We start from the raw sequence: 26,505 nt of genomic DNA on the forward strand, positions 1-26,505 counted from the left end.
TGTGCGCTCAGAAAACCTTATATCTGAAGTTTAAACTCATATGGTTTAAAACGCATGATTTCAGCGGTATAAACATGATAATCAGAACCAAAACAGATGTTTTTAGCAGATACAAGCTGTAAAGGCGCAGCTCTATTCTGGAAAAGGAGGCGGGTAGCAGCAGCTCATTTGCATTTAAAGACACAGGCCCGAGAAAAACAGGCTTGTTTCTGCTTCCACTCAAAATAGGCATTTTCAAAATTATATAATAAATGATCTGTGGAGTATTTTGAGCTGAAACTTCACAGACACATTCTGGGGACACCAGAGACTTATATTACATATTGTAAAAAGGGGCATAATATGTCACCTTTAAGCTAAAATCTTAAAACTAACTGAAAACAAGGACACATGAGCACATTTCTGTCAGGTGTGTGTGTTTATCTCACCTGCTCTCATTATCCAGGAAGACGGAGCTGCTGCTCTCGCCCAGAGCCTCGCTGACCGGCGACAGGCAGAAGGGCGAGGAGAAGGTGTCCGAGTCCGAGCCAAGGGTGCTGTCCCGACTCACCTCGTCCGCAGAGAGCTCGCACGAGCCTTCATCGCCCTCTTCCAAAAGCTGCTGGTTCTGCAGGGCTGGCTCCGGCCCCTCTTCATCCTCCTCTTCCTCGGGGGTGGGCGGTGGACGAGAGTGGCTCCGGTGGGCTCGGCGGCGGGGGTTGCGGTGGACGGGTGAGCTTTCGGGCGTGATGTAACGGAGGGCCTCCTCGTCCTGCCGCTGGATGCGAGAGTTGGGCACCCAGGTGAGGATGAGGGTGGAGCCGAGGGTCTCGTCTTTCTCCAGGTGCACACAGAGGTAACCTGAAGGAGGACACAGTCAGAAAAACTCAAAAACTGGCAGACTCTAAGCTGATTGGCTGGCTTCATGCAACTTGCCGTGGTCAGGGTGTGTTGGGGTTAAAGGCATCGAATATTTAAAAAGAGTTTTATTTGAGGAATGTTGTAACAAGGTTAGCTGTAGACCACAAGCAGAACTACACTGTAAAAAAAAAACTGTAATTTTACAGAATTTTTACTTTTTTACAGATTTTTCCTATATATTTTTGAAGTACACAAAATATTAATACAATTGCAAAAATAGACTCTGAATGTACATCTAACATCTGAAATAACACGAAAAACTGTGAATAATCATAACATTTCTGTTTTTTGAAGGAAATGTCGTTTCTCACATTAAAAGACAAAAATACATTTAGATTAATACTGTAAATACATTTTAAAATTAGACACAATTAGTGACAATTAACAGGAAAAAGCTTCATGTGAAATAATCAGACCTTATGACTTTTGGACCAATAGAAAATCTGATCACTTACACTACCGTAGCAAAGTTTAGGGTCAGTATGATTTTTTACAATTAATTCATACATGTATACATCAAATTGATCAAAAGTGACAGACAAATAATTTATGATGTTACAAAAGATTTCTATTTCACAAATTCTGTTCTTTCAAACCTTCTACTCATTAAAGATTCCTGGGAAATTTTTTTTATCATGGTTTCCACAAAAATATTAAGGAGCTGAATCTGCTGAAAAATCAGCTTTGCCATCACAGAAATACAATAGAATAGAATAAAAACATTTTACTGTTTTTTTTATCAAATAAATGCAGATTCTTTGGAAAAAAAAAAGGCTCAACAATATGGACTTTTCATATTGAAAAAAATAAAATAAAAAACAAATAAAATACATTTTCAGTTGCCCTGCCAACATTTTTACTAGTGTGAATAATACATTATTTTTGTATATTTATATCTATTTTTTTACAAATATTTATATTTTTAAAACATGTTTCCAACCATTTCCTTTTTTTATTTAAGATAAAATAAAAAGAAAATCAGCAACAAACTGAAAGTTTTAAAGCTATAATGTGACTCATTACAAAAACATTTATAAAGACACTTTTGCTGAAAATTATGGCATGCAACCGATATGCCCATACCTTGTGAATAACTTAAGTGTATTTCAGTTAATGGGTATGCGGTACCTGGGTGATGCTCAGGCAGTCCGGGCAGAGGCTCGGCCGGGTGAACACACACATTGTTCTTGGAGAAGATGATCTCTCCATCCAGCACGGTCCGTGATCCTCCCATGCCCACGTTAAACGTCAAAAGGTCAGAGGCTTTGGAGGATGCACGTCGCAGGAGTCGACCGAATGACATCTCCTCCAGTGACCACTCACTGCTCCCATCCTCTGAGACAGAAACAACAAGACAACCTCTAATCAGGCGGCTTCTTACGTTTCTAAACAACCAGATTTACGATTCTCACTGCCAAACAATAAATATAATACGATGAAAATGATTTCGAAATCAGAATATCATAAGGTCCATCTCTTTTCGGAGGCTGCGACCTCTGGAGGTCACATACATCACTGAGGCGGTTTCATTTAAGAAAAGCAACGGTGATAAAATTGACCTAATTGATCTAATCATGACAACATATGAATAATAAATATATGAACGTCACAGTCAATCCATGTCACCTTCTTGAAACTAACAGCATGGTTATTTGTGACTAAGCCACACACAGACACACCTTAAAACAAACAGACACACACAAATGTGCCAACTCACTCACTGGAGGAACCCAAAGCTACAGCAACAGACAGAAGATTCAGCGTGCCAAATGTTATAAGACAACACAACGTTTATAAAACACTTTATGGTCCTTTTTTAACTGCCAGAGTCTTAATAATGTTTAAATGCTAACAAGCCATTCAAGAAAAGGGCAACTTCACATGAAACTTCAAGCAGCGAATGCAGTGTGAAATGTTACATTTCATCTAAAACTACTTTAGACACAATTGTCTAATTCTGCATTCATTTTTTATGACCTCATAAGTTGTGCGATTACTACTCCATATTGTATTCTTTTTTTAAAAGCCCTAAATCCAAAGCATTCATCTTCAGCGTGCAACTCGTCTTGCTCGGTTTGTGCTACAGACATGCATGATTCCACTAATTCTTTTCTAAAAGCTGGAATACAAAACACTTTGATCGGAACAGATTTTCAAACGCTAGTCATTATACACTTGTCAAATGTGTAAATATTTACGAAGGAAAAACGGCATCATACACTAAACTGAGAAGATGTTTGATATCTTCCGAGTCTGAAGCTAAAATCGGAGTCTGTGACTATCATAGTGCTGTCAAACGATTAATCGCATCCAAAATAAACGGTTTTGTTTACATAATATATTTGTGTGTACTGTGTGTATATATTATGTATATATAAACACACACACATGCACGTAAATATTTAAGAAAATGTGTTATATTTATGTATTAAATACTATATTTATATGAATATAAATATATACATGTAAATAAATGTAAATATTTTCAAAATATATACTGTATGTGTATGTATTTATATACATAATAAATATACACAGTACACACATATATTCTGTAATCAAAAACTTTTATTTTGGATGCGATTAATCGTGATTAATCGTTTGACAGCACTAGACTATCATACACTACGTGAATCGTGATTTTATATAAAATCTGTCAAATCAAATCTGCTGACTGGCTTTGACTTTCGGTATTCAGTGTCAACAACTCCAGACTGTAAATTGTGGCAAAAATTTGAGCAAAAGTCATACAGAGTATATTCCAGATTTAAGTGAGTTACTTGAGCCAGTAAGCAACTACCTGGCAACCCTATCAACCATATCATAAAAATCTGCTGTAAAATACTATACAATTTTGTCATTTCGCAGGACTGTTTAAGTGCCTTGCAAAAACACTAAAATGTGATTAAAAATGGTTTCATATTTTTAAAGCATCTAAAACATACACATTCCCTTAAACACTGGTCTGTCACAGACTAAGCATAATGTTTGTTAACTAAATGGAGGCTGAATGGATCAAACAAAAACTAAAAGACAAAAAAAAGGTTTCAAATAATATCTTTTTTTTCTTGAATTGAAGGTGCCAGTACGCTGCTTCAGATCATTGCAGCCCCATTTAACCCCTTGCTTGTCTTTGAACTGCCCTGCAAAAACACTAAAAGCCAATTAAAAAGGGTTTCAAATTTTTAAAGCATCTAAAACATACACATTCTCTTAGAAATCCATATTTTAACCTGCATATTTGTCAACTACTCAAAAACTAATTACGCAACATTCACAGTCATCCATCACTCGTGACAAGAACTTCCTCAGGACGGACGTCTCGTTTCAATCTTCCTCTTCTGTCTAGTGATTTTATTTTTTCCTGTCTTAATTAATGGTACCCAACTCTTCCGGAATGGCATTGCTCATTTGTGCTGATTAGAGGTCAACTTCCTGTCACAACGCAGAGAACATGAATGTTTCTAATTGCGAAAAATTTGGCAATTATTATGAACAATAAAATAGTTTTAAGGCTGAAGAGACTCATTAAACAACCAGTGAACTTCCAAAAAGAAACAAGCCTTGTTAAAACAAATGAACAAATAAACCCTATACTACTGAATTTAAGAGAGGAACAAGTTTGTCTGGTAAAGTCGCCTTAAAACTTAGGAGTTCATCTTTCCTTCAGTTTTACAGTGACTATTCAGGTGGATGCATGGCCGCATGTATCATATGGCTGTAATTACAGCGCAAACACGACTCCAGTGAGTAAACATGCCATATCATTGCATTGCACTAGCAGACTCACCGGCCAAATCAGGCAAAAGTGAGTGTGTACTATCAGGAGCAGTGCACTAAGAAGAGAGTGTCAGCAGTAGAAGCATGTGTTGTTTCTTCTCGGAGCTGTCAGCACCGCTGCAATCTCTCGCTCTGGCAGACATCAAGCTCCATACAACAGAACAACAACTACTTCACTAGGAATGCACACGGAAGATAATCTGGCGTTCAATTCTTGCTATTCAATCTAATATTCATTAAAGGGATAGTTCACCCAAAAATGAAAATTTGATGTTTATCGGAGGAACGCGCTCAGGACAGACAGTTCGGACATTGCGGTGAAAATCAGAGGTAAAAAACAATATAAATACTGTTCAGTTTCTTGCACAGACCGATTGTTTTGTGTCTTTACACATCAATGTATCGTCACGAGCCGCAGTGTTTAATTTGTTTTTTTGTGTGTGTTTTTTTTACTCTCAAAGCCGTGATTCCTATTCACTCACATTATATGACTGACAGACTGCAACAGTTTGAGTTAAAAACCTTCGTTTGTGTTCTACTGAAGAAACAAAGTCGCCTACATCTTGGATGCCCTGGGGGTAAGCAGATAAACATCAAATTTCCATTTTTGGGTGAACTATCCCTTTAAATGCACAATAAAATTAGCTCACTCAAAAATAAACATTCCCTCCAAAGATGTATGACTTTGCTTCTTCAGTGCAACACAAATGGAATTCTGAAGAATGACCAACCAATGTAATGATTTAACTGCACTAGGCAGGATATGACATGACACTTGTCTTTTAATAAATCAGCTGATGCATTTCAGAAATGGCAGCACATTTGGTTGCATTTTATTTTGTAACTTGACTGGAACAGACAGTGAGAACCTGTCAGAGACGCTCTAGGCAAATGTGTGTCATATGCATAATGTTTGCTAATTAAATGGAGGCTGAATGGGTCTCCCAAAAATAAATAAATAAATAAAAACAGGAAATAAATAAAATTAAAACAATATTTTTTTCTTAAATTGAATTAAATGTGCCAGAAAGCTGTTCCAGCCCAATTTAACCCCTTGCTTGTATTTGATCACTACATGCCAAGTTTGACTATCATGCGAAAGTTCAAATAAAATTTAAGAGCTATGACACAGGGCATTATTTTTTTTTAGCAAAAAACAACTTAATTTCATTTGGGTCCGTTCCTGTTCATGAGCCTACTTTTATTGAGTTTTTTTTACCCTTTTTTGGAGCTTGACAGCCCTGATCCCTGTAATGGAAAAAAAAATGGCGTGGGATTTCCTTAAAACAGTTTTCACTAGAAATTGTTAATAAGTTTAATGAACAATTACAAAGAAACAGAAAGTAACACACTGGCTTAAACATGAAATTCTACAGTAGAAAGAATGAAAAAAAAAAAAATTCTTATAAAAACATACTCCAATCTTCTTAAAAACATCTCTTTGGGACCCACTTTATATTAAATATCTTTAACGACTATTTACTAACACAATTAATCGTTTGCTACAATGCACTTATTGTGTACAATGTGTAGATACATGTATTTGCATTGTAGCTACTTTGAATAATTAAAACATACCTACATATAAACTGGGACATCTTATTGTGTTCCACAAAAGAAAAATAACATGCATGTGAGACAGAATTGAATTTTGTTGGTGAACTATCCCTTTAAGAAGTGTCATAAAATAATTTATTGGGGCAAAATCATATTAATCCCAATGGCAAAGTTACAAGTCTTCAGCAATAAACTGTGTCGTGTGCATGCCCTAACATAAACATTACAGCAGGTAAATATAACAAGTTATCAAAAAAAATATATATTGATAATGTTCAGGCCTGTATCAGCTGTTTTGTCCTTTTGATCAGGGTGACTGAACTGTATCAGTAATGTATTTTAATGGACAAGCCCTTTCGTCCCACTTTGAAGGATCACGTGTGAGGATTGATTTCAGACGGAAGTCGCGCTGGTGTCCCGTTATATCTGTTATACAGTGTGCACTGCTGTACCCATATGGGACGCTAACTAAACTACTTCCAATAATGACAGCCGTAGGAATACATCTATAATCGAAAAGCACACATGCAGCAGGCTTACCTTCAGCACCAGAAACGATTACAGCCGTCGCTACACGTCCATATCAGAAGAAGCGGCGCGTCCGATCCAGGCTACGGTGAATGACGCGCGTGTTTATCGGTGATACTTCACTCCGCACGCCGCGGCTGACGCCAGACTCGACGCTCCGCCCCCCGACATTCCGCTGCTTCCGGAACGACGCTGCGCTTCCTCTGAACGCAACGCTCGAGGCAGGACATGGGTCCCGCTTATTATAATCTGTAGACAACAGAAAACATAAGATGCACACGTTTCCGTTGTTAATGCGTTGGGATTTGCATTTATAAAAAAAGTGTATAAAACTAAACACACCTGAAACATAAAGAAATAACTTGCACAGACAAACTGTAAGAAATCAAAAACTAAATCATTGTGGTGTCGAATCACAAAATTTTACATTTATAATAAAATGTGTGTGTGACCCTGGACCACAAAACCAGTCATAAGGGTCAATTTTTTGAAATTGAGATTAATGCATCATCAGAAAGCTGAATAAATAAGCTTTCCATTGATGTATGGTTTGTCAGGACAATATTTGGCTGAGATACAATATCTTCAACATGATCTTAGGCATCAGTCGATAATTTTGACCCATACAATGTATTGTTGGCTATTGCTACAAATATACCCGTGCTACTTATGACTGGTCTTGTGGTTCAGGGTCACATATATGTGTGTGTGTGTGTGTGTGTTAAAATATAATTATATAAAATATGTATAAAATATACAATTCTAATATATAATATATATTTAAATATATTTAAATCTGAGCTTACTTTTTAAAATGCAATGCCCCTACTATGCATATGTAGCTATATATTTATTTGTATAATTTAATCTTATAAGCAGAAGAAGACCAACAACAACAAAAAATAATATTCTTCGTATTATTATATTTCTCTGACATGTAAAATAAAACCTTGCTACGTGTACTGCGTTAGGCTAACTGAGACTTGTTATAGCACTTGCATATTATTGCTCCTTTGTTGGTTTTGATTGCTTCTATTGTCATCATTTGTAAGTCGCTTTGGATAAAAGCGTCTGCTAAATGACTAAATGTAAATGTAAAATATAAAGGAAAAACTTATGGGTTATGTGAAATACTGATTATTCTGATTCTTCTATCACAATCACACAACAATAAAACATTAAGAACATATAATAAAAATAAAGATTTATTTTACAGCAAAAACAATATTTAAATGGAAATGTACAGTAGAAACATGCTGTTAATGATAACTGGATGAAAACTTTATATATGCAATTGCATAAGCAAGGAACATATACACAGCAGTATCACAGCAGAGATTTCTCATCAGCTCCACTGTACTGTGATCATGGCTGTCATGGGTGAGTCCAGACCTGGCACTGTCAGAACCTGCAACACACACACACACAAACTCACTACTTCATGACAGCTTTTTAAGATCAACACATTTTAAAGATCAATATGAAACACAAGCACTTGTTGCATACCTTGGTGTCTGGGCTGTAAGAGAAGTCATGAACCTTTTGGCCATTGGCCCACACGGCTGTAGGTGAAGCCTGAACCCCAAAAACACGTACTTCCCCGAGTACCAAACCATCGAGAGATCCATTTAATTTGACTGGCTTACTGACCACATAAGACTGCAGGGAAATATGAAAGATCAAACAAACAATAGAATACATTTCAAATTAATGCACATATTGACCATAACTTTGGAGTATTCTTCAATAGTCCATTTGTTTGATGGGTTTCAAATGATGTTCTAGTTGAAGGAATAGTTCACCCAAAAATTAAAAATTGCTGAAAAGTTCCTCACCATCAGGCCATCCAAGATGAGTTTGTTTCTTCATCAGAACAGATCTGGAGAAAGGCGTTTTAACTTTAAATCCTCACTTCTCGTCAAAATACTAGTCTATAATCCATAGTGGTGTATCCTCCAGTTTTTGCTTGCAAACTGATTCAGACAAAATGACTTTTTCAAAGGAGAAAGCAATAGTATGGATATGATTCATATTTTAGCCAGAAGCAATGGATTGAAGTTAAAAAAAGTTTTGATGCATTTGTTTCTTACAAACATGCAGCTATTTGCTTCACAAGACATTAGTTGTTGGATTGGAGTGGTGTGGATTATTGTGATGTTTTAATCAACTGTTTGGATTCTGACGGCACCCATTCACTGCAGAGGATCCATTGGTGAACAAGTGATGAAATGCTACATTTCTCCCAAATCTGTTCTGATGAAGTAACAAACTCATCTACATATTGGATGGCCAGAGAGCGAGTACATTTTCAGCAAATTTTCTTTTTTGGGTGAACTATTCCTTTAAGGAGTGTGTGATTCTGGAAAATTTTACACTGATTTCAACAAGAACAAAGTCAAAACATGTTGTTAGCTGTCATTTCTCATTATACAGTTTTTCCACATATTGGATGGCCTGAGGGTGAGTATATTTTCAGCAAATATTCATAAAAAGTGCATTGAACTGCCTGTCAAAGGTCTGGTAAACACAATGCTTGCTGTTTTTCAATTTGAATGCCTGATGAAGCAATTCACTTTGGATTGCTCCAACACAGTATAACAATAGGAAACATCCAAACCAGTCAAGTCAACATGAAGCCAAAATTCACCCTATTTTGTACCTCTTGAGCAAAGAACAGAACATATGAATAATGTCCATGCTCAAAAGTGTCCAGACTTTCCCCATCATCCCAGAAGAGCTCCCCTTTAGCCCAATTTCCCACAGACAGTGCCACGATTAGGGTGAAAGGATTCCTGCGAGATGCTGTAGTCGTCAATGCAGGAACCTGAGAAACAAATAGGAAACGGCCAAATTCACTTTCTACACAACATAAATTAAATGAACAAATATCGCTAGATCTAGTCTTTACTCCACCTGCTGCGGGATGATGCTCCCTTCTCTCACATGAACGTTAATGGTGTCTAAAGGAGCAGGGAACAGAATGCATTGCCCTTTACTGCAATATGCTTCCCCCTATGAGAAAACACAGAGGATTCAATCACATATAAATAGTCATTTGTCTTAAGGGGTCATATAATAAGCTTTTGAATTACATTGTAACTTTGTAAACATATCACAATGTGAAGCAGGCTTTGAATTTTATTTGAAGGTATCTACAAGTTATATACCAGAAAGATTAATACAGTGGGTCAAAGGGAGGGTGGAAAATGGTTACAGTATCAACAACTAAAATATGACAAGTACTATAGCATTTTGTACTAATATTATCACACTTTGCAAGTTTTAATTTGTAAACATTAGGAAACTACTGTGCATTAGTTAACATGAACTAACAGTGAGATATACCTAATTATTAATTATAAATAAATACTTAATTAATCTAAGGAAATGTTCATCTTACTTTCATTATTAAAACCAAAAGCTGTTAATAATATTAGCTGTTAATGTTATTCGATGGACCTGAGCTAACATGAACTAACAATGAACATTTGTATTTTTATTAACCAATGTTAAAAAAGATGAACAAATACTGTAATAAATGCATTGCTCATTGTTAGTTAATCTTAATCAATGCATAACATTAAGTAATAAGACCCTAATTGTAGTGTTACCAATTGTATAAGTAAAACTCGTTAGAACTCGAGTTTTTTTTTTTTTAAGAAATCAGTAATTTTATTAAATTAATCAAAGAGTCCTGAAAAAAAAAATTATCACAGTTTCCACAAAAATATTAAGCAGCACAACCATTTTCAACATTCATGATAATAGGAAATGCTTCTGGAGCAGCAAATCAGCACATTCGAATTAATTTGAAATATATTTAACTAGAAAACAGTTATTTTAAAGCTTTGAGCATAGGGGAAAATAAATAGTAAAACAATTATGATATTAACCAATGTTAAAAAAGATGAACAAATACTGTAATAAATGCATTGCTCATTGTTAGTTAATCTTAATCAATGCATAACATTAAGTAATAAGACCCTAATTGTAGTGTTACCAATTGTATAAGTAAAACTCGTTAGAACTCGAGTTTTTTTTTTTTTAAGAAATCAGTAATTTTATTAAATTAATCAAAGAGTCCTGAAAAAAAAAATTATCACAGTTTCCACAAAAATATTAAGCAGCACAACCATTTTCAACATTCATGATAATAGGAAATGCTTCTGGAGCAGCAAATCAGCACATTCGAATTAATTTGAAATATATTTAACTAGAAAACAGTTATTTTAAGCTTTGAGCTTAGGGGAAAATAAATAATAAAACAATTATGATAAAACCTATTAACGTGCTGATTTAATATGTAGAGCATGAGAGGAGGGATTACATTGTGCAGACTGTACCAAGTCCCCGGGGGAAGATAGGCCGTCACCTGCACCGCTCCCTCTTCCAGAACGGGACTGATAAGCAGTGAACTCCCCCACAGGAACTGCCTGTCAATGCTCTGGCAATTTGGATCAGTGGGAAACCTGAAAGAATGAGCAGTCTCAGTAAAGAGGTCATCGCTGAGCTCAGATAAAGAGATATTGAGCTGAAATGAATGAGTGTGTGTACTCAAGGAAGAGAGGACGGGCCACGGTGCTGCTGGAGGAGTGTGTGTGATGGAACAGTGTGTAGAGGAAGGGCAGCAGAGAGTATCGCAGTGTAATCGCAGTCCTCATGGCATCCTGGGCTTGCTGGCTAAATACATACGGCTCCTGGGGCTGGGAGTATGGAATATGGCAAAGAAATATTCATATACTGCTAATATTGTAATATATTTTGGTCAAACTTTAGCTTGGAGTCTAATTCTCTCAGTTAACTATTAACTACAACCTTTGCCTCAATAAACTCCTTATAGTTTATAAGGAGTTTAATGAGGCAAAGGCAAAAACAATAAACTTTGCTGCTTATTAATAGTTAGTAAGGTAGTTGTTAAGTTTAGGTATTGGGTAGGATTAGGGATGTAGAATATGGTCATGCAGAATAAGGCATTAATCATAAATCAGCCAATATGCTAGTAATATTAACTAGTTAACAGTGAGAATTTGGTCACCAAACTAAATACCCATATTTTAAATTAATAATATTCATACAGAAAATTTCCAGAAAATTATTAAGCAGCTCAACTGTTTTTAACATTGATAATAATATAAAAAGTTACCTGAGCACTAAATCAGTATATTAGAATTTAAATAAAAGAGTGTTTTTGATCAAATGAATGCAGCCTAGTGAGCATATGAATGAGTGTGTGTACTCAAGGAAGAGAGGACGGGCCACGGTGCTGCTGGAGGAGTGTGTGTGATGGAACAGTGTGTAGAGGAAGGGCAGCAGAGAGTATCGCAGTGTAATCGCAGTCCTCATGGCATCCTGGGCTTGCTGGCTAAATACATACGGCTCCTGGGGCTGGGAGTATGGAATATGGCAAAGAAATATTCATATACTGCTAATATTGTAATATATTTTGGTCAAACTTTAGCTTGGAGTCTAATTCTCTCAGTTAACTATTAACTACAACCTTTGCCTCAATAAACTCCTTATAGTTTATAAGGAGTTTATTGAGGCAAAGGCAAAAACAATAAACTCTGCTGCTTATTAATAGTTAGTAAGGTAGTTGTTAAGTTTAGGTATTGGGTAGGATTAGGGATGTAGAATATGGTCATGCAGAATAAGGCATTAATCATAAATCAGCCAATATGCTAGTAATATTAACTAGTTAACAGTGAGAATTTGGTCACCAAACTAAATACCCATATTTTAAATTAATAATATTCATACAGAAAATTTCCAGAAAATTATTAAGCAGCTCAACTGTTTTTAACATTGATAATAATATAAAAAGTTACCTGAGCACTAAATCAGTATATTAGAATTTAAATAAAAGAGTGTTTTTGATCAAATGAATGCAGCCTAGTGAGCATAAGAGACACAAAAACATTAAGACATTTGACTTATCTCATGGGTTAAAGATGAAACGGGGTTTTCAAGCATCAAAACAATAAAAGTTTAATAGAGCTTTAAATTTTTTTCCATACATTAGAATGTGTACTGTTAGTTAAACTATAGTTTAACAATAGTTCATATACCAAAAATATCAGGCATATTTACAACAAGATTCGTTAAATAACATTTACTATTTAAAAATTTAAATCTTTTATTCTATCTAATAAAATTCAATATGATCACATTTTCTTTTAAATATTTTAATAAGTACAGGTCAGAATAAGTATGCCCCCCCCCCCTTTTTACATAAATGTCTCTTTTTATTGTATATATTGTATATATTGTAACAATTAACAATTTTATCAATTGACAAACTGTAAAATATAAGTTGAGAGAGCCCTCTGTTATGAACACAAAAATGCTGAACAAAATCATTTTAGATGCTGGCAGTGTGCAAAGCTACACCTGTCTGCAGGATTTTTTTAAATCAAATAAAATCAAGACTTTTTAAGACCTGCAAAAATTAATAAAAAAATAAAATTAATACCATATGAGCAAAGTAGGTCAATGTCTATGGTAACATATTAAACTGTAAAATGACTGTAGAAATATGATTAAATTACAGTTGAGAAGGATACAGGTTTTCACAAAACAAAAAAAATATATCTAAAATTATAAACCTCACATTTCAGTCTTTAATCCATTCTTAAGAAAAAAGACGGGTCAGAAGTATAGATTATTATATGAATTTAAAACAGGGTTATATGGGCAGCAGACAGGCTTATTGAAAATGCTATTTGATTCTCTGCCAGTAGGAGGCGCTTTTGGAATGTCAAACATATATAATGGTTTCCCCAGAAACGGCTGTAAACAAAGTAGCACTGCATTCATGAGTCATGAATGCTACTTTATCAGATACATTTGAAATGCAATCGAAACTTTTCTTAAGGCACTCGGTTCCTTTCAGCGACAGGCTACATATGCGTCGCATCATTGCTTGAATTAGTAAGAATGAGTAAAGTGTTTAAAACTATAGCCTATAATGTTGAAAATGTACGAAGAAAGTCCAGGGTAAGCCTATGTCCAATTTAACAAGTTAAATTGAAAGTTACCAGGGTAAGCCTATGTCCAATTTAACCCCTGTCCATATCTATTTATCAATATGTATTTATTTCTCTAGCTGGCTTTAAACTGTTGATTGATATCTCACCGCATTGGGTCTGTCATTATGGTTTCTCATAAAGGGGTAAAAGGCTCCAAGTTGTGTCCAGCGCACACACAGCTCTTCAGTAGTGTCTCCACCAAACCCACAGACATCAGCTCCCACTAACGGGATGCCATAGAGTCCAAACAGGAGCACACCTGGTACAGACACAGAAACACATTTTTCACACATTTTCTACACATTTTCCACACAATTGCTATATCTGGGTGGCCAGGCTGCATTATGAACATTATAATTTCTCTATATGGTACATTGAACTCTAATCTATTGTTTGCTTTTAGCATAAGTGCTTTAGCATATGTTTGTGATTGTTCTGTCTCACCAGGTATTGAAAAGCGCAGTTGCTCCCAGTCACTCCGCACATCTCCAGTCCAGTGTGCAGAGAAACGGCCCAGTCCTGGAAAAGACGACCGGGACAGGACAAACGGCCGAGTACTCTTCACTTTCAACAGTGCCCTGAAATACAAATGAGTGCAACGCTGGTAATAATGTCAAACCATGTCAAATGCATCTGTTTCCCGATGAACTTCAGATATTTCCCCATTCAGTGCTTTTATGAACTGAAGGGGCATTTCTCTGACCTGTGGGTGGCGATGGCCTCGGTCAGCCCATACAGATTGTGCAGATTGTAATGATTGGACAGATACTGCTGTGCTGACACACACAGAGTTCCTGAGTTTAACTGACCTCCGATCACACCTGTAAACCCAGACACATCTCTTCATGCAGGTCACATCAAATCAATAATAGTCATTTTAAAAAAGTACAGGTGCATCTCAATAAATTAGAATGTCGTGGAAAAGTTAATTTATTTCAGTAATTCAACTCAAATTGTGAAACTCGTGTATTAAATAAATTCAATGCACACAGACTGAAGTAGTTTAAGTCTTTGGTTCTTTTAATTGTGATGATTTTGGCTCACATTTAACAAAAACCCACCAACTCACTATCTCAACAAATTAGAATACTCCATAAGACTGTGTGCACTGAATTTATTTAATACACGAGTTTCACAATTTGAGTTGAATTACTGAAATAAATGAACTTTTTCACGACATTCTAATTTATTGAGATGCACCTGTATATTAAGACTTTACTATTCTGACCTGGTGTATAAGGTGGTTTCTCCAAGTCAGAGTCAGGACACCCATCCACAGAGCCCTGCACAAAATTTGATGGCTCATTCATGTCCTGCGAGTAAAATTTCAAATAAATTTAGAAGTTATCTATAAGTTATATATAGTGTATATATGTTCGGCTAAATTTGGCCACTTTTTCAACAAAAACAATAAAAACTGAATAAATTATAGAAATAATAAAATATAAAACTTAAAAAAAAAAACTTTTACTTTTTTTAAATATGTCATTTACATAGAGTAATAATAAAAAAAAAAAACTTTTCAAAAAAATAAAAACCAAATTTTTAAAAATAATATCATTTACATTTGTGACCCTGCAGCACAAACCCAGTCTTAAGTCGCTGGGGTATATTTGTAGCAATAGCCAATAATACATTGTATGGGTCAAAATTATCGATTTTACTTTTATGCCAAAAATCATTAGGATATTAAGTAAAGATCATGCTCCATGAAGATATTTTGCAAATTTCCTACCGTAAAGATATAAAAACTTCATTTTTGATTGGTAATATGCATTGCTAAGAACTTCATTTGGACAACTTTAAATGCGATTTTCTCAATATTTAGATTTTTTTGCACCCTCAGATTCCAGATTTTCAAATAGTTGTATCTCGGCCAAATATTGTCCTATCCTAACAAACCATACATCAATGGAAAGCTTATTTATTCAGCTTTCAGATGGCTTCAATTTAAAAAATTTACACTTAAGACTGGTTTTCTGGTCCAGGGTCACATATAGAGATCTTAAAGGTACACTAAAATATATTAAAAATAAATAAGAAATAAGAAAAAAAAAACTCACATCCAAAAAAAAAAAATCTAATTTTTGTGGCCCTTTTAACATCATACATAGATGTTTTGTTGCCTTTGTAAAATACCCTTTATATTTCATTTAAAATGTAATCCGTAAATACTTACTATCCAGAGTCCATCCACAGGTACCTTGCTGTGAAAGACTCTGATGCAGTCCATCCACCAGTCCTGTGTTGTGGGATTGGTGAAATCTGGGAATGCAGTTGGACCCGGCCATACCTGGTTAAAAAAAAAATACAAGATCTCTATGCTCCCCTCCATATTCCGTAATGACTATAATACTACTAATAATACAATAGAGCAGGAAGAAAATACATGCTGTAAATGACATTATCATGACTAACTTTATTTCATGTGTGGCACTAACCTTCCCAATAAGGATCTGTCCAGTGGAGTTTTTGATGAACACTCCCCTCTTCAGCCCGTCATCAAAGGGTTTGTATGAACCAGGAGGACTCGCACTGCTGATGCCTGGATCCTAACACAAAAACACATGCTATTCAACACTGATTTGCTTATTTGTCTTTATTTTTACTAAAGATACTAATATCACTGATATTTTAAATCAAAGCATCAAGCGCAAACAACACAAGGGGAAGTGTTTCCACACAAAAAAAATCATCCACGTACCAGAATGAGCACATACTTCATGCCCAGCTGATGGAACTCTTCAACCATTTGGGGCAAATCTCCAAATCTTTGAGGATCAAACGTAAAGACTCTTCTTTGGTCTGCATAATCAAGGTCATTCCACTGTACGTCCTACAGAAGTACATTTAAGGGTTATCATGTATATCTCTTGACCTTCCATTTCCGGTATGATGAATGAATCAGAAGCCACGTGAACAACAATTTTACACAAAACCGGATTAAAAATAACTGATATAGTCATGTGACAACAATGTAGGGTCATTCCATGTCAACTCAACCAGAGGTCCCCAGCTAAAAATGTTGATTTTAATAATTTTTTATTTCTGGTGAAACATTATTTGTTTCAACATTATTTGTTCTTCAGACATTCCTCTTTAAAAGAAAAAGTATAAGCTGTATGAAAAGTGACTCGCATTTGGTTTTTGACCATTGAAAATGTGTACAGTTTAACAATTTACTCTTGGAGCCATACTGAGATCTCTGGAATTTAACTACGTAGGGCCTTAAAAGTTTCCAACACACACACACACACAGGACCATTTTTGACACCATTAGTATATAATGCAACAAGGATTGCTAAAGTGAACATATTATTAATAGGCCTACCAATATCTCTGTAAAAATAAGATTTAATAAAAGTTATTGTCCCACTCCTGTAATTTGGCTGCAAATGTCTAGCAAAAACTGCCATTTTGACCCCTGCTCAATAAATATTCATCCATGGCATTAAAGGGATAGTTGACACAAAATGAAAGTTCTGTCATTAATTACTCACCCTCATGTCGTTCCAAACCCGTAAGACCTTCGTTCATCTTCTGAACACAAATTAAGATATTTTTGAGGAAATCCGAGAGCTTTCTGATCCTCCATAGACAGCAATGCAACTGAAATGTTCCCAGCCAGAGAAATGTAGTAAGAACATCATTAAAATACTCCATGTGACATCAGTGGTTCAACCGTTTCGTTCATCTTCTGAACACAAATTAAGATATTTTTGAGGAAATCCGAGAGCTTTCTGATCCTCCATAGACAGCAATGCAACTGAAATGTTCCCAGGCCCAGAAATGTAGTAAGAACATCATTAAAATACTCCATGTGACATCAGTGGTTCAACCGTTCAAGTCGTTATTTCTGTTTTATTTGCAAACAAAATGTATTCTCGTAGCTTCATAAAATTACGGTTGAACACCGGATGTCACATGGACTATTTTACCGATGTCCTTACTACCTTTCTGGACCTTGAACATGTCCGTTGCTGTCTATGCAGGGTCAGAAAGCTTTCGGATTTCATCAAAAATATCTTAATTTGTGTTCTGAAGATGAACGAAGGTCTTATGGGTTTGGAACGACATGAGAGTGAGTAATTAATGACAGAATTTTTGGGTGAACTATCCCTTTAAATATGTGGCTTTCATCACTATTTATGTCCGTCTTTATTCAGAAAAAATATGATCAAAATGTAAAAAAAAATGTGCAGGGTAAGTTTCTGATATTTGGCTGAATTGACATAGAATGGCCCTATAGCATACTACAGTTTAAAAAATACTTGTTAAAATATAGACAGTGAACACACAGTACTGAAAACTTTTTGACTCCAAGGCCTCCCATTGTCCACAACAATATTCAAAGCCCCCCTCCATTTATTTTTACAATTTCTTCCAGATAAAATATATTAGAACTTGGCCTAACTTTTCCAATTCACAAAATTTAAATCATTTTAAGTCATCTTGAGGCCCACTTGGAAGTTTGTTACAGTGCCCCCACCCCACCCCCAGTTGAGAAACACTGGTATATACTGGGCAACAGGGGAACATACTAGAGGGATCTTGGCCTGGCGCATGAGCTGTACCACTGTTCTTGTTATGTTGGTGGACGTATAACCCCAGCGACAGAGGTGGAAGCCCAGTGACCAGTAGGGTGGCATCATGGGATAACCTCAAATGACAAGATACAACAATATAAGTTGCCTTGTGGGTAAAATACAATTATAACACAGCATGTAGACTGTCATATACCTATAACCTCATGGTACTGCTGAACCACACTCTGAGGACTTGGGCCTAAGAAGATGTAGAAGTCCAGTATTCCTCCGACAGTCACCCAAGTTAATGCTGGAGCGGGCTGCAGAAACACTTCTGCAATTGGCAGGTTATCAAGATTTTTAGACTTAAAAAGGAGACCCACATAATAAGCCATTTTAGACAACAACAAAACACTGTACCCATCGCATTGCTGTTGAGAAGAAAGACTCCATGTGCCTGTCCATCACCTTCTTGGACCAAAAAGAAAGGGTGGGAGCCGTACAGGTTGGCGCTTCTCTACAAAGGCCCATATAAAACATTAAATACAGCTGAAAACAAAAGGCAAGTTAAAGAAGAATGTGAAATGATGTGAAGGTCTCACATGTGGCGCCATGTCTCTGTTCCATAATGAAACAGAGCTCCAGTTGAGGTCCAGCGTGATGGGGGTGTAATGTTCACCCAGGCCAGATATCGCAGAGGAAGCCATGCTGGTGGAGAGCTGTAGATACTGATCTGCAAACAGGAGCGGGCCTATTGTAGTATTCAGACTAGGAAAAGAAAAATACAATGTATTCGTTCAACGTTATCAAAACGAAAAGAAATTTGTTCAGTGGGCTGTCATTGACTGCCAGTCAGAATCACAAAAAACAATATAAGCAGAAAACGTACACATACAAAGCAAGAAAAGAAAAATGATCTAAACTTACAGAACCCGGCCATTGGATTTTCGCCGTACAATGAATCCAAATGGATCTGGTTGGAAGTCAACATCATAGAGGGGGTTTTGAATGTCCTTGTGGCCCCTGGATTGGGACGTCACAAAGGGAACCTCATATCGTGGAGATGCTGGATCTTTCAGCTGTGTTAAAGTGAAATTAGTCAGATAAAGTAAGATTGGGTCATCTAAAGGCTGGAATGTACTATTCTGAGCAGACTTTAAAATACGAGGCACTTATCAATAAATGCTTACAGAGAAAAACTAGCCATCATACACTAAAAAACTGAGAATCGCACACTACCAGAAGTCATTCAGAATGGAAAAGCTAGTAGACACATGACAAATGAAAACAATGTGTTGTAAAATATGGATGAAAATATAGTCTGTAGATAAAAAAAAAAAAAAAAATTCCCATCATACACTATGTGTTTTTCTCCAATTGCCCAAAATCTGCAGACTAGCTCTGACTAGCAGCAGATTAGTGTTGACTAATTGCATTTCAAATAAAGTGGAGGAGGTTTCTTATAAGATCTTCTATTGAGTTTACCCAGTTAAGTCTCTTGTTGTTTAGCGCTTTAAAGTTAATATTTTTGTGCTGTTATTCATATAATAAATATGTAAATGATAAATTAACAAACTTTAAAAAAATGAACTAGTCTAAGAAAAAAAAAGGAAAAAAAGATTGTTGTGTAAATTAAATAATACCAAAATTAACCATTTCTGATGCAAATTTCAGACACAACTGATTCAAGCATTTATCTTTCCCAGAATTCAAGGACAAATCATCTGATTGTATTAAATTCCCTCACAAATGACAATATCTTTATCATTTGTAATTGAAATGACTAAATGAATTGCTCACAGTGAGGTGAAGACGACCCAAAGTCTCAGGCATCACATCTAGCTGCAGTGTGGGGATGTCCCGGGGCAGGTATGAGGGTTCAGAACGGGCCAGGGTGGCTCTTTGGCCCTTCTCTGTGGGCAACAGGGGCCCCATCTTGTAGCCTGGGTAACGGACTGGGTAGAAACACCACGGTGGTCCTCCTAATCCAGACTGAGGCAGGGGCACATAGCAGCATCCTCTGCCCTCACAATCAGCCCGGCTCAAAGATCTATCACGGCCACAGTCGATGCGGCTCTCCACAGCTATACCACACTGATCGCTGACTAAACTAGTGTGAGTCCTGGGATCAGCAGATACATTAACATTATTGCTTAAGTTCTTTCGGAACGGAATGCTCCTGTATGAGATGTTTGAACTATGCTGCCATTCTGCTGATGGAGAAAAGGCAAATGAAACGTTCTTGTCCTTGTGCACCAGAATAAGTACAGAAGTCAGTAGTGCAAATGTGTGCAGGGGCCCACAGCAGATCCTGGCCATTTAAAGGTTTGTTAGTTTGGCTATTCTTGCATTAAACACAGGTTTACCAAGCTGCAATGATCAATACAATAACTAGAAATGGTAAAACAAGAGTAAAAGGGGAAAAGCCCGTTCTGGAGAAAGAAACAGTGTAAGATTAATTACTCCCAACACAATAAATCGCTCATCTCTTTTTCAAAGCGGGGGAGAAAATGACGCATGCGCAGTTTCGCACTCACAAAACTTCACAAATAAGGTTTAAAATGTAGCATGATGATCCAGACTAGCTTTTAACAACGCATGCGAGATATTATCCTCCGGGCGCCGCCATGTTCCCGCGACGTCACGAACCTGGTTCTCTGCGAAATCGGTGTTTCCTCTTTTATTAGAACGTTTTTATTGTGTTATTGTATCATTTATTATCTATTTACATTGTATTCATTTTCTGGTTGCGATATTATTTATTGCCTTTGTTAATGCTACATTTATATTGTTCCATTTTATGTGCCCATTTGTGGCAAATTGAACGTATATTTTTGCACTGCTTACTTTTTTTTTTTTTTATTGCATTCCAAATTTGCAACGATACAACAAAAAGGCAAATATCCAAAATAATAAATGTTATATAACTTAAGTTAGACCCATATCAATTTGCATAAACATGTGCGTAGACCTACAAATTTCATTCTAAATATTTTTGTTTCTATTAAACGTATTACTACAAAATTTCCCTCGCAGATTCATCAGTGTCGCGTTGACCGAACGATCGTCACTTCCTCATTGTAGCGCTCGCGCTGCGGAAGTGTTTGAAAGTGCCGTTTCGCGAGACTAGCGCAAGCTCCACGCTGCACGAGCTGATCAATAGGCCTCCGCACGCGGCATGTGTAAGTGAACACGACCTAGTTATCATCATTAATGGTATTTGCATCATATAATATATATAGAGAGAGAGTTTAACACAATATTAGTCGGCAGCATGGATTAGAACGAATATGCGTGCTAGATCATAGACAGACACTTCTTGTATGTGTCTAATGGTGTTTTTGGGGAATTAAATAGCCTTTACTTGTTGCCTTAGGATTTAAAGTTTCGCATGATGTTCATATTGTTTGTACTGGTGTTATTATGAAGGTTATTATTGCGTATTTATGCGGCTCGTGTCTGAGGTTTTCAAACTAAACATAAGGAGAGAGACAAGGCCTCAGCGTGGTATGCAGGCATGACCATGTGCATTGCTTGCTTTTTCGTGCTTTGTCTGTATTTAATAACGAACAATAATTTGGTGAAACATTGGATACACAATTCTTTGTCGACTTTATGCAGATTTCAACAATTTTACTGAATTGCGTAAACTACGTGCATAAATTCTCAGTTCACAAATTACCGGTTTGTCAATTAATGTTTGAGTGCGCAAAATATACGTGTTGAATAGATTGTAAAACCAAAGTAAACTTTGAAATGTACATTTTTGCTATTAGAAACGAGTGTTTTTAGTCAAAGTTTTTCTCTCTTTTAGAAGAAATAGAATGATTTGAAAAATGATTTCATTATATTAGTTTGATATACATACACAAATAAAACGAACTGAAAACAAAAATAACTTATTTAGTTTGAAATTGAGATCAAAATCTGCCAGGAAACTCTTAAATTCAAAATATTAAAGTAGTTTTTTTAAATACAGTAGGCCTATTTTAGAGAGCGAGAGAGAAGTTTTGTATAGTACATATGATTGTGTATCTGAATTGGATTTATCTTTTGTTATCGCTGATAAACATGCGTAACATTCTAGAGGTTTCCATTTGTTTGGTTTAACCTTTCATGAACCAAAATTCGTCTCCAATCGCTGATATAGAGATTAAACGTAACAATATGTTGCAGGTTTTAAGCTGTTGTGCTTTTATGCAGTCATATGCATTGATATTGTATGTTTATCAATGCCTTCTAGTGTCCTCAACAATGCATGCAGTGCATAATACACAAGGTAGTAGTAGTGGACTACATTGCTCTGCCGAAGTACATAGACCACAAAGTGGAAAAAGTTGTTTTGCAGTCATAGGTGTTGCAATCGTTTGATATGAGGAAGTGTTTCATGAAGACACGAGGAGGGAGAATGTAATTGTTTGTGTCTTGTGTGGTTTATGTGTAGGATGGAGTGGCAGCCAGATGAACAAGGCCTCCAGCAGGTCCTGAATCTCCTGAAAGATTCCCAGTCTCCAAACACAGCCACGCAGAGAGCTGTGCAGCAGGTATCCTCATCTACACGGCCAATATTTGCTGCCAGTTACAATTCTAAAGGGATTTGTGATATGTGGGTGGTGACCATACTGATATTGAAAATCCGTAGTGTTTTTTTTTTTGTAATTATAGATAGCAGTATGACAAAAGATGTTTTATGTTAGTATATGGAAATACTGATATCATTACATAATTTTATGACCTTGACTTGTGGACTTGGTGTGCCAGGTTTCAAAAGCACTGAATGGTTATCAAGTTTTTTCCGCAGTGCAATAATATGTTTGGATACCTGATTTAAAAATACTGTTTATGTGGCATGACATGAAATTAATTATCGGCTGTAGGGCTTTTATTTCAGAAGTCTATATGCTATAAATGAAATATTCCGTCTGCTTTATCAAAGTAGAATTAATGTACACGTTGAACTGTGACTAATTATGTACAGTCAGTTACCATCATTAGTAATGTCTTAATTCTCTTTCATTTTAACTCTCAGAAACTAGAGCAGCTGAACCAGTTTCCTGATTTCAACAACTATCTTATCTTCGTCCTGACGAGGCTGAAAACTGAAGGTTTTTATTGCATTTTTAATCATATTACACATGTGGGTTGTTCCATGAGGGTTTCAGGCAGTCTTTATGTATGAATTTGATTATATAACTGTCTGTTTCCTTTCTTAACGCTCTTTAGATGAGCCCACTCGATCTCTCAGCGGTCTGATACTGAAGAACAACGTGAAGGTTCACTATCAGAACTTCCCCCCTGCAGTCGCGCACTTCATCAAGCAGGAATGTTTAAACAACATCGGAGACCCTTCCCCTCTCATCCGCGCCACTATCGGTGAGCCTCCCAGCTCGGTCTAGAATAAGCCAATGAACTGATTTTTATTAGCTAGAAATCGCATTTTGTGAATGCAGTCTTAAAAACTACTTGGAAAAAGGTCTTTTGTTTACCAAAGCTGCATTTAGTAAAAACGGTAATATTGTGAAAATGTAATTAAAGTGTAAAGCTATTTTCTATTTGAATATTTTAAAATGTAATTTATTCCTGTGATATCATTACTGCAGTCTTCAGTGTCACATGATCCTTAAGAAAGCATCCTAATATGCTGACTTGCTGCTCAAGAAACATTTTTTGTTATTCATGTGCTGCTTAATATTTTAGTGGAAACTGTGATGTTTTTCCATGATCCTTTGATGAATAGGAAGTTCAGTATTTATTTGAAATAGAAATATTTGTAACTTTATAAGTGTCTGTCACTTTTGATCAACTTTATGGGCAGTCAGTGAAAATATTTCAATTTTATATGTGCTGATTCTTGTCTGTCTGTGTTCAGGCATCCTCATCACAACGATTTCCACCAAAGGGGAGCTGCAGACATGGCCAGAGTTACTGCCTCAGCTGTGCAACATGCTCAATTCAGAGGACTACAACATCTGTGAGGTCAGTGCATTGCCTCTTCATATCTGCTTTTCCTGCTTTCCCCCTTCTATTTTGTGCACATTTTCATATGCAAATGTGTTTGGAAATGATTGAAGACGTAGGCAAAGTGGCCATGGTGCTCTCTGTATCAGATCTAGAGATGTTCCTGAGTTGTGTGACTTGTATCTTGGTTCGTTCTCATTCACACGCAGGGCTCGTTTGGAGCTTTACAGAAGATCTGCGAGGACTCGTCTGAGCTCCTGGACAGTGACGCTCTCAATCGACCCCTCAACATCATGATTCCCAAGTTCCTGCAGTTCTTCAAACACTGCAGCCCCAAGATCAGGTCAGTCTGAGAGAGGATGGATAGTTATTTTTCATGTGTTAAATTAAAATTGTTCTGGGAATCTTATGCTTGTTCATGTGCGTCTTTAGGTCTCATGCTATTGCCTGTGTGAACCAGTTTATCATCGGAAGAGCACAAGCCCTGATGGACAACATTGACACCTTTATTGAGGTACCTGCAGTTTGAACGTGATGGATTTAAGAAATAAGTTTGCATGGCACCTGAATCCTAAAACTCATTCATTCAGATAGCAATACTGTGATACTATAAACCCAAGAACTTGCTGGTCAAGTGGTTAGTCACATGATTGTCATCTGTAAACAAAATGTCTATTATTGCTTGGTCAATTAATAAATTCATATTTTATTTAGTAAATAATACTTTAAAAAAAATATCCTATTATTTGATTTTTCTTTTTAATATCCTAATTCAAAATAAGAAAAGCGATGTGCTATCGTTTAATTGTTTTTCTGTCTTGTGTTATCTCAAATGATGGATTTTAAAAACGTGGAAGGTTAACGCAAACTCTTATTAACATACAGTAAATGTTTGACCTGGCTACTTGTTTGACCATTAAAATATTTATTTATATAATTGGTATATAATAAATATTTAAATTTATTGCACACCGTAAAATTCCATTTTGAAATGTAATTTTTTTTTTCTTCTTTTTTTCTTGGAGAACTAATATTCTTGTGGACAGTTTCCAACATTTTAGTAATAAATCTCCCTCCTTGTTTGGGATTGATCCTTTCTTGTAAACTCACAAATAGTTGATTCGACTGGGAATTTTTACATGAATGTGGGAGAAAAACACAGACTTTATGGATTTGGACTGTAATAATATCATTAACCAGCCTCTGTAAATGTTGAAAAGTAGCTTGGACAATTAAAGAATTCAGATTAAATTTAATTACATTTCATTTAATAAATATTACTCATGAAAATATCTTTATTATTATTATAAATATTATTTAAATATATATTTATTTTATACATTTAAATATCCTATTTCAAAATTGGAAAATTATTGAATACCGTAACATAGGGATGGGCGATATTCCGGTAAAAATTCTCCCCACGATAAGAATGTCTTCCCGCGATAATAACGATAAAGCCTAGTTATTGACACATTTCTGTGTGCGACCGTGCGGAGCGACATCGTGGAAGGCGGACGTGAAATTGAGGAGTTTACAACTGGTTTGGATAGGGCTGTGCAGTGCACAAAAAATCGGTCTGAATAAATGTACTACAGTAGCACGTGTGCGATACAGTTTTGCATGTGTATGAGCCTGTTTACAAACCTGTTGTCCAACAAAGATATCATTTATTGACATGCTTTTTTTCCAAATTAACTTAACATATGAGTGTTTGAAATAATTTCTTTTTGTGACCAGACGTGGTTTCATATTACAGAATGATAGTATATTAATTATGGTGAAAAATAACTCGTTAAAATTATTAACTCCTTTAATGCACTTGCCCCGCCCCAGACCTGGGTCATCTGACATTTCATACAGCTGATTGATCAAATATGATGCAGGGCAACAACTCACTGCGTGATGGAGCCTAGAGAACGTAGTTAGAATGTCCCTAAAATTCAAGATATGGGGCAAAAATGCCTGTTTGAGTTTCTCATATTTACATCATAGTTAAGCAATATCACATGAGCAATAAGTGCAATATCACACGAGTGCAAATGTGATACTGATCTTATACAACAGTTCAATAACTAAGAAGTTAATATTGTGTTATTTTAGACACAATGTTGTCTGTTTTGCTCAATTTTGCCAACGAAAATATAAATACAAAGCAGAACTGTTCGTCTCCGTCTCCGAGCAACACACAGCGGCATTTCATTTCTTAATGCACGTTTTGAACAAATTGG

At 36.0% G+C, this 26,505-nt stretch overlaps 3 protein-coding genes across 4 annotated transcripts in view; 1 reads left to right on the top strand and 2 right to left on the bottom strand.

Moving 5' to 3' along the window:
* Positions 1–6,961, bottom strand: part of LOC107758097 (TBC1 domain family member 16-like) — a 28,626-nt gene extending 21,665 nt beyond the window's left edge. Inside the window, exons 1-3 of the mRNA XM_016575753.1 lie at positions 6,778–6,961; positions 2,029–2,235; positions 429–840 (exon numbers count right to left, since the gene is read on the bottom strand). Coding sequence (XP_016431239.1) covers positions 429–840; positions 2,029–2,203 — 587 coding nt within the window. The 5' untranslated portion in view covers positions 2,204–2,235; positions 6,778–6,961. The remainder of the gene's footprint in view (positions 1–428; positions 841–2,028; positions 2,236–6,777) is intronic.
* A 1,059-nt stretch (positions 6,962–8,020) lies between these two features.
* gaa (alpha glucosidase) lies at positions 8,021–20,993 on the bottom strand. 2 transcript variants are annotated; one of them, XM_016575782.1, is made up of 19 exons: positions 20,117–20,993; positions 19,244–19,395; positions 18,919–19,084; positions 18,737–18,833; positions 18,531–18,650; positions 18,332–18,450; positions 16,495–16,626; positions 16,232–16,342; positions 15,970–16,083; positions 15,019–15,073; positions 14,494–14,611; positions 14,235–14,368; positions 13,898–14,049; positions 12,002–12,150; positions 11,093–11,234; positions 9,679–9,777; positions 9,425–9,589; positions 8,272–8,424; positions 8,021–8,173 (listed from the first exon to the last, which is right to left on the bottom strand). In XM_016575782.1, exons 1-19 carry the CDS (start codon positions 20,633–20,635, stop codon positions 8,111–8,113), a joined length of 2,760 nt encoding a protein of 919 aa, XP_016431268.1. In that variant the 5' UTR covers positions 20,636–20,993; the 3' UTR covers positions 8,021–8,110. The 2 variants fall into 2 exon arrangements, with proteins under 2 accessions (XP_016431268.1, XP_016431267.1); XM_016575781.1 differs by having other exon boundaries at positions 15,019–15,103.
* Positions 20,994–21,412: 419 nt separating this feature from the next.
* Positions 21,413–26,505, top strand: part of LOC107758120 (transportin-2-like) — a 16,458-nt gene continuing 11,365 nt past the window's right edge. The window contains exons 1-7 of the mRNA XM_016575783.1: positions 21,413–21,498; positions 22,761–22,860; positions 23,346–23,421; positions 23,540–23,689; positions 24,186–24,292; positions 24,484–24,617; positions 24,707–24,788. Coding sequence (XP_016431269.1) covers positions 22,762–22,860; positions 23,346–23,421; positions 23,540–23,689; positions 24,186–24,292; positions 24,484–24,617; positions 24,707–24,788 — 648 coding nt within the window. The 5' untranslated portion in view covers positions 21,413–21,498; position 22,761. The remainder of the gene's footprint in view (positions 21,499–22,760; positions 22,861–23,345; positions 23,422–23,539; positions 23,690–24,185; positions 24,293–24,483; positions 24,618–24,706; positions 24,789–26,505) is intronic.

The sequence above is a fragment of the Sinocyclocheilus rhinocerous genome, unplaced genomic scaffold (genome assembly GCF_001515625.1).
Source record: "Sinocyclocheilus rhinocerous isolate Xijiao unplaced genomic scaffold, SAMN03320098_v1.1 scaffold234, whole genome shotgun sequence".
Classification (NCBI taxonomy): Eukaryota; Metazoa; Chordata; class Actinopteri; order Cypriniformes; family Cyprinidae; genus Sinocyclocheilus; species Sinocyclocheilus rhinocerous.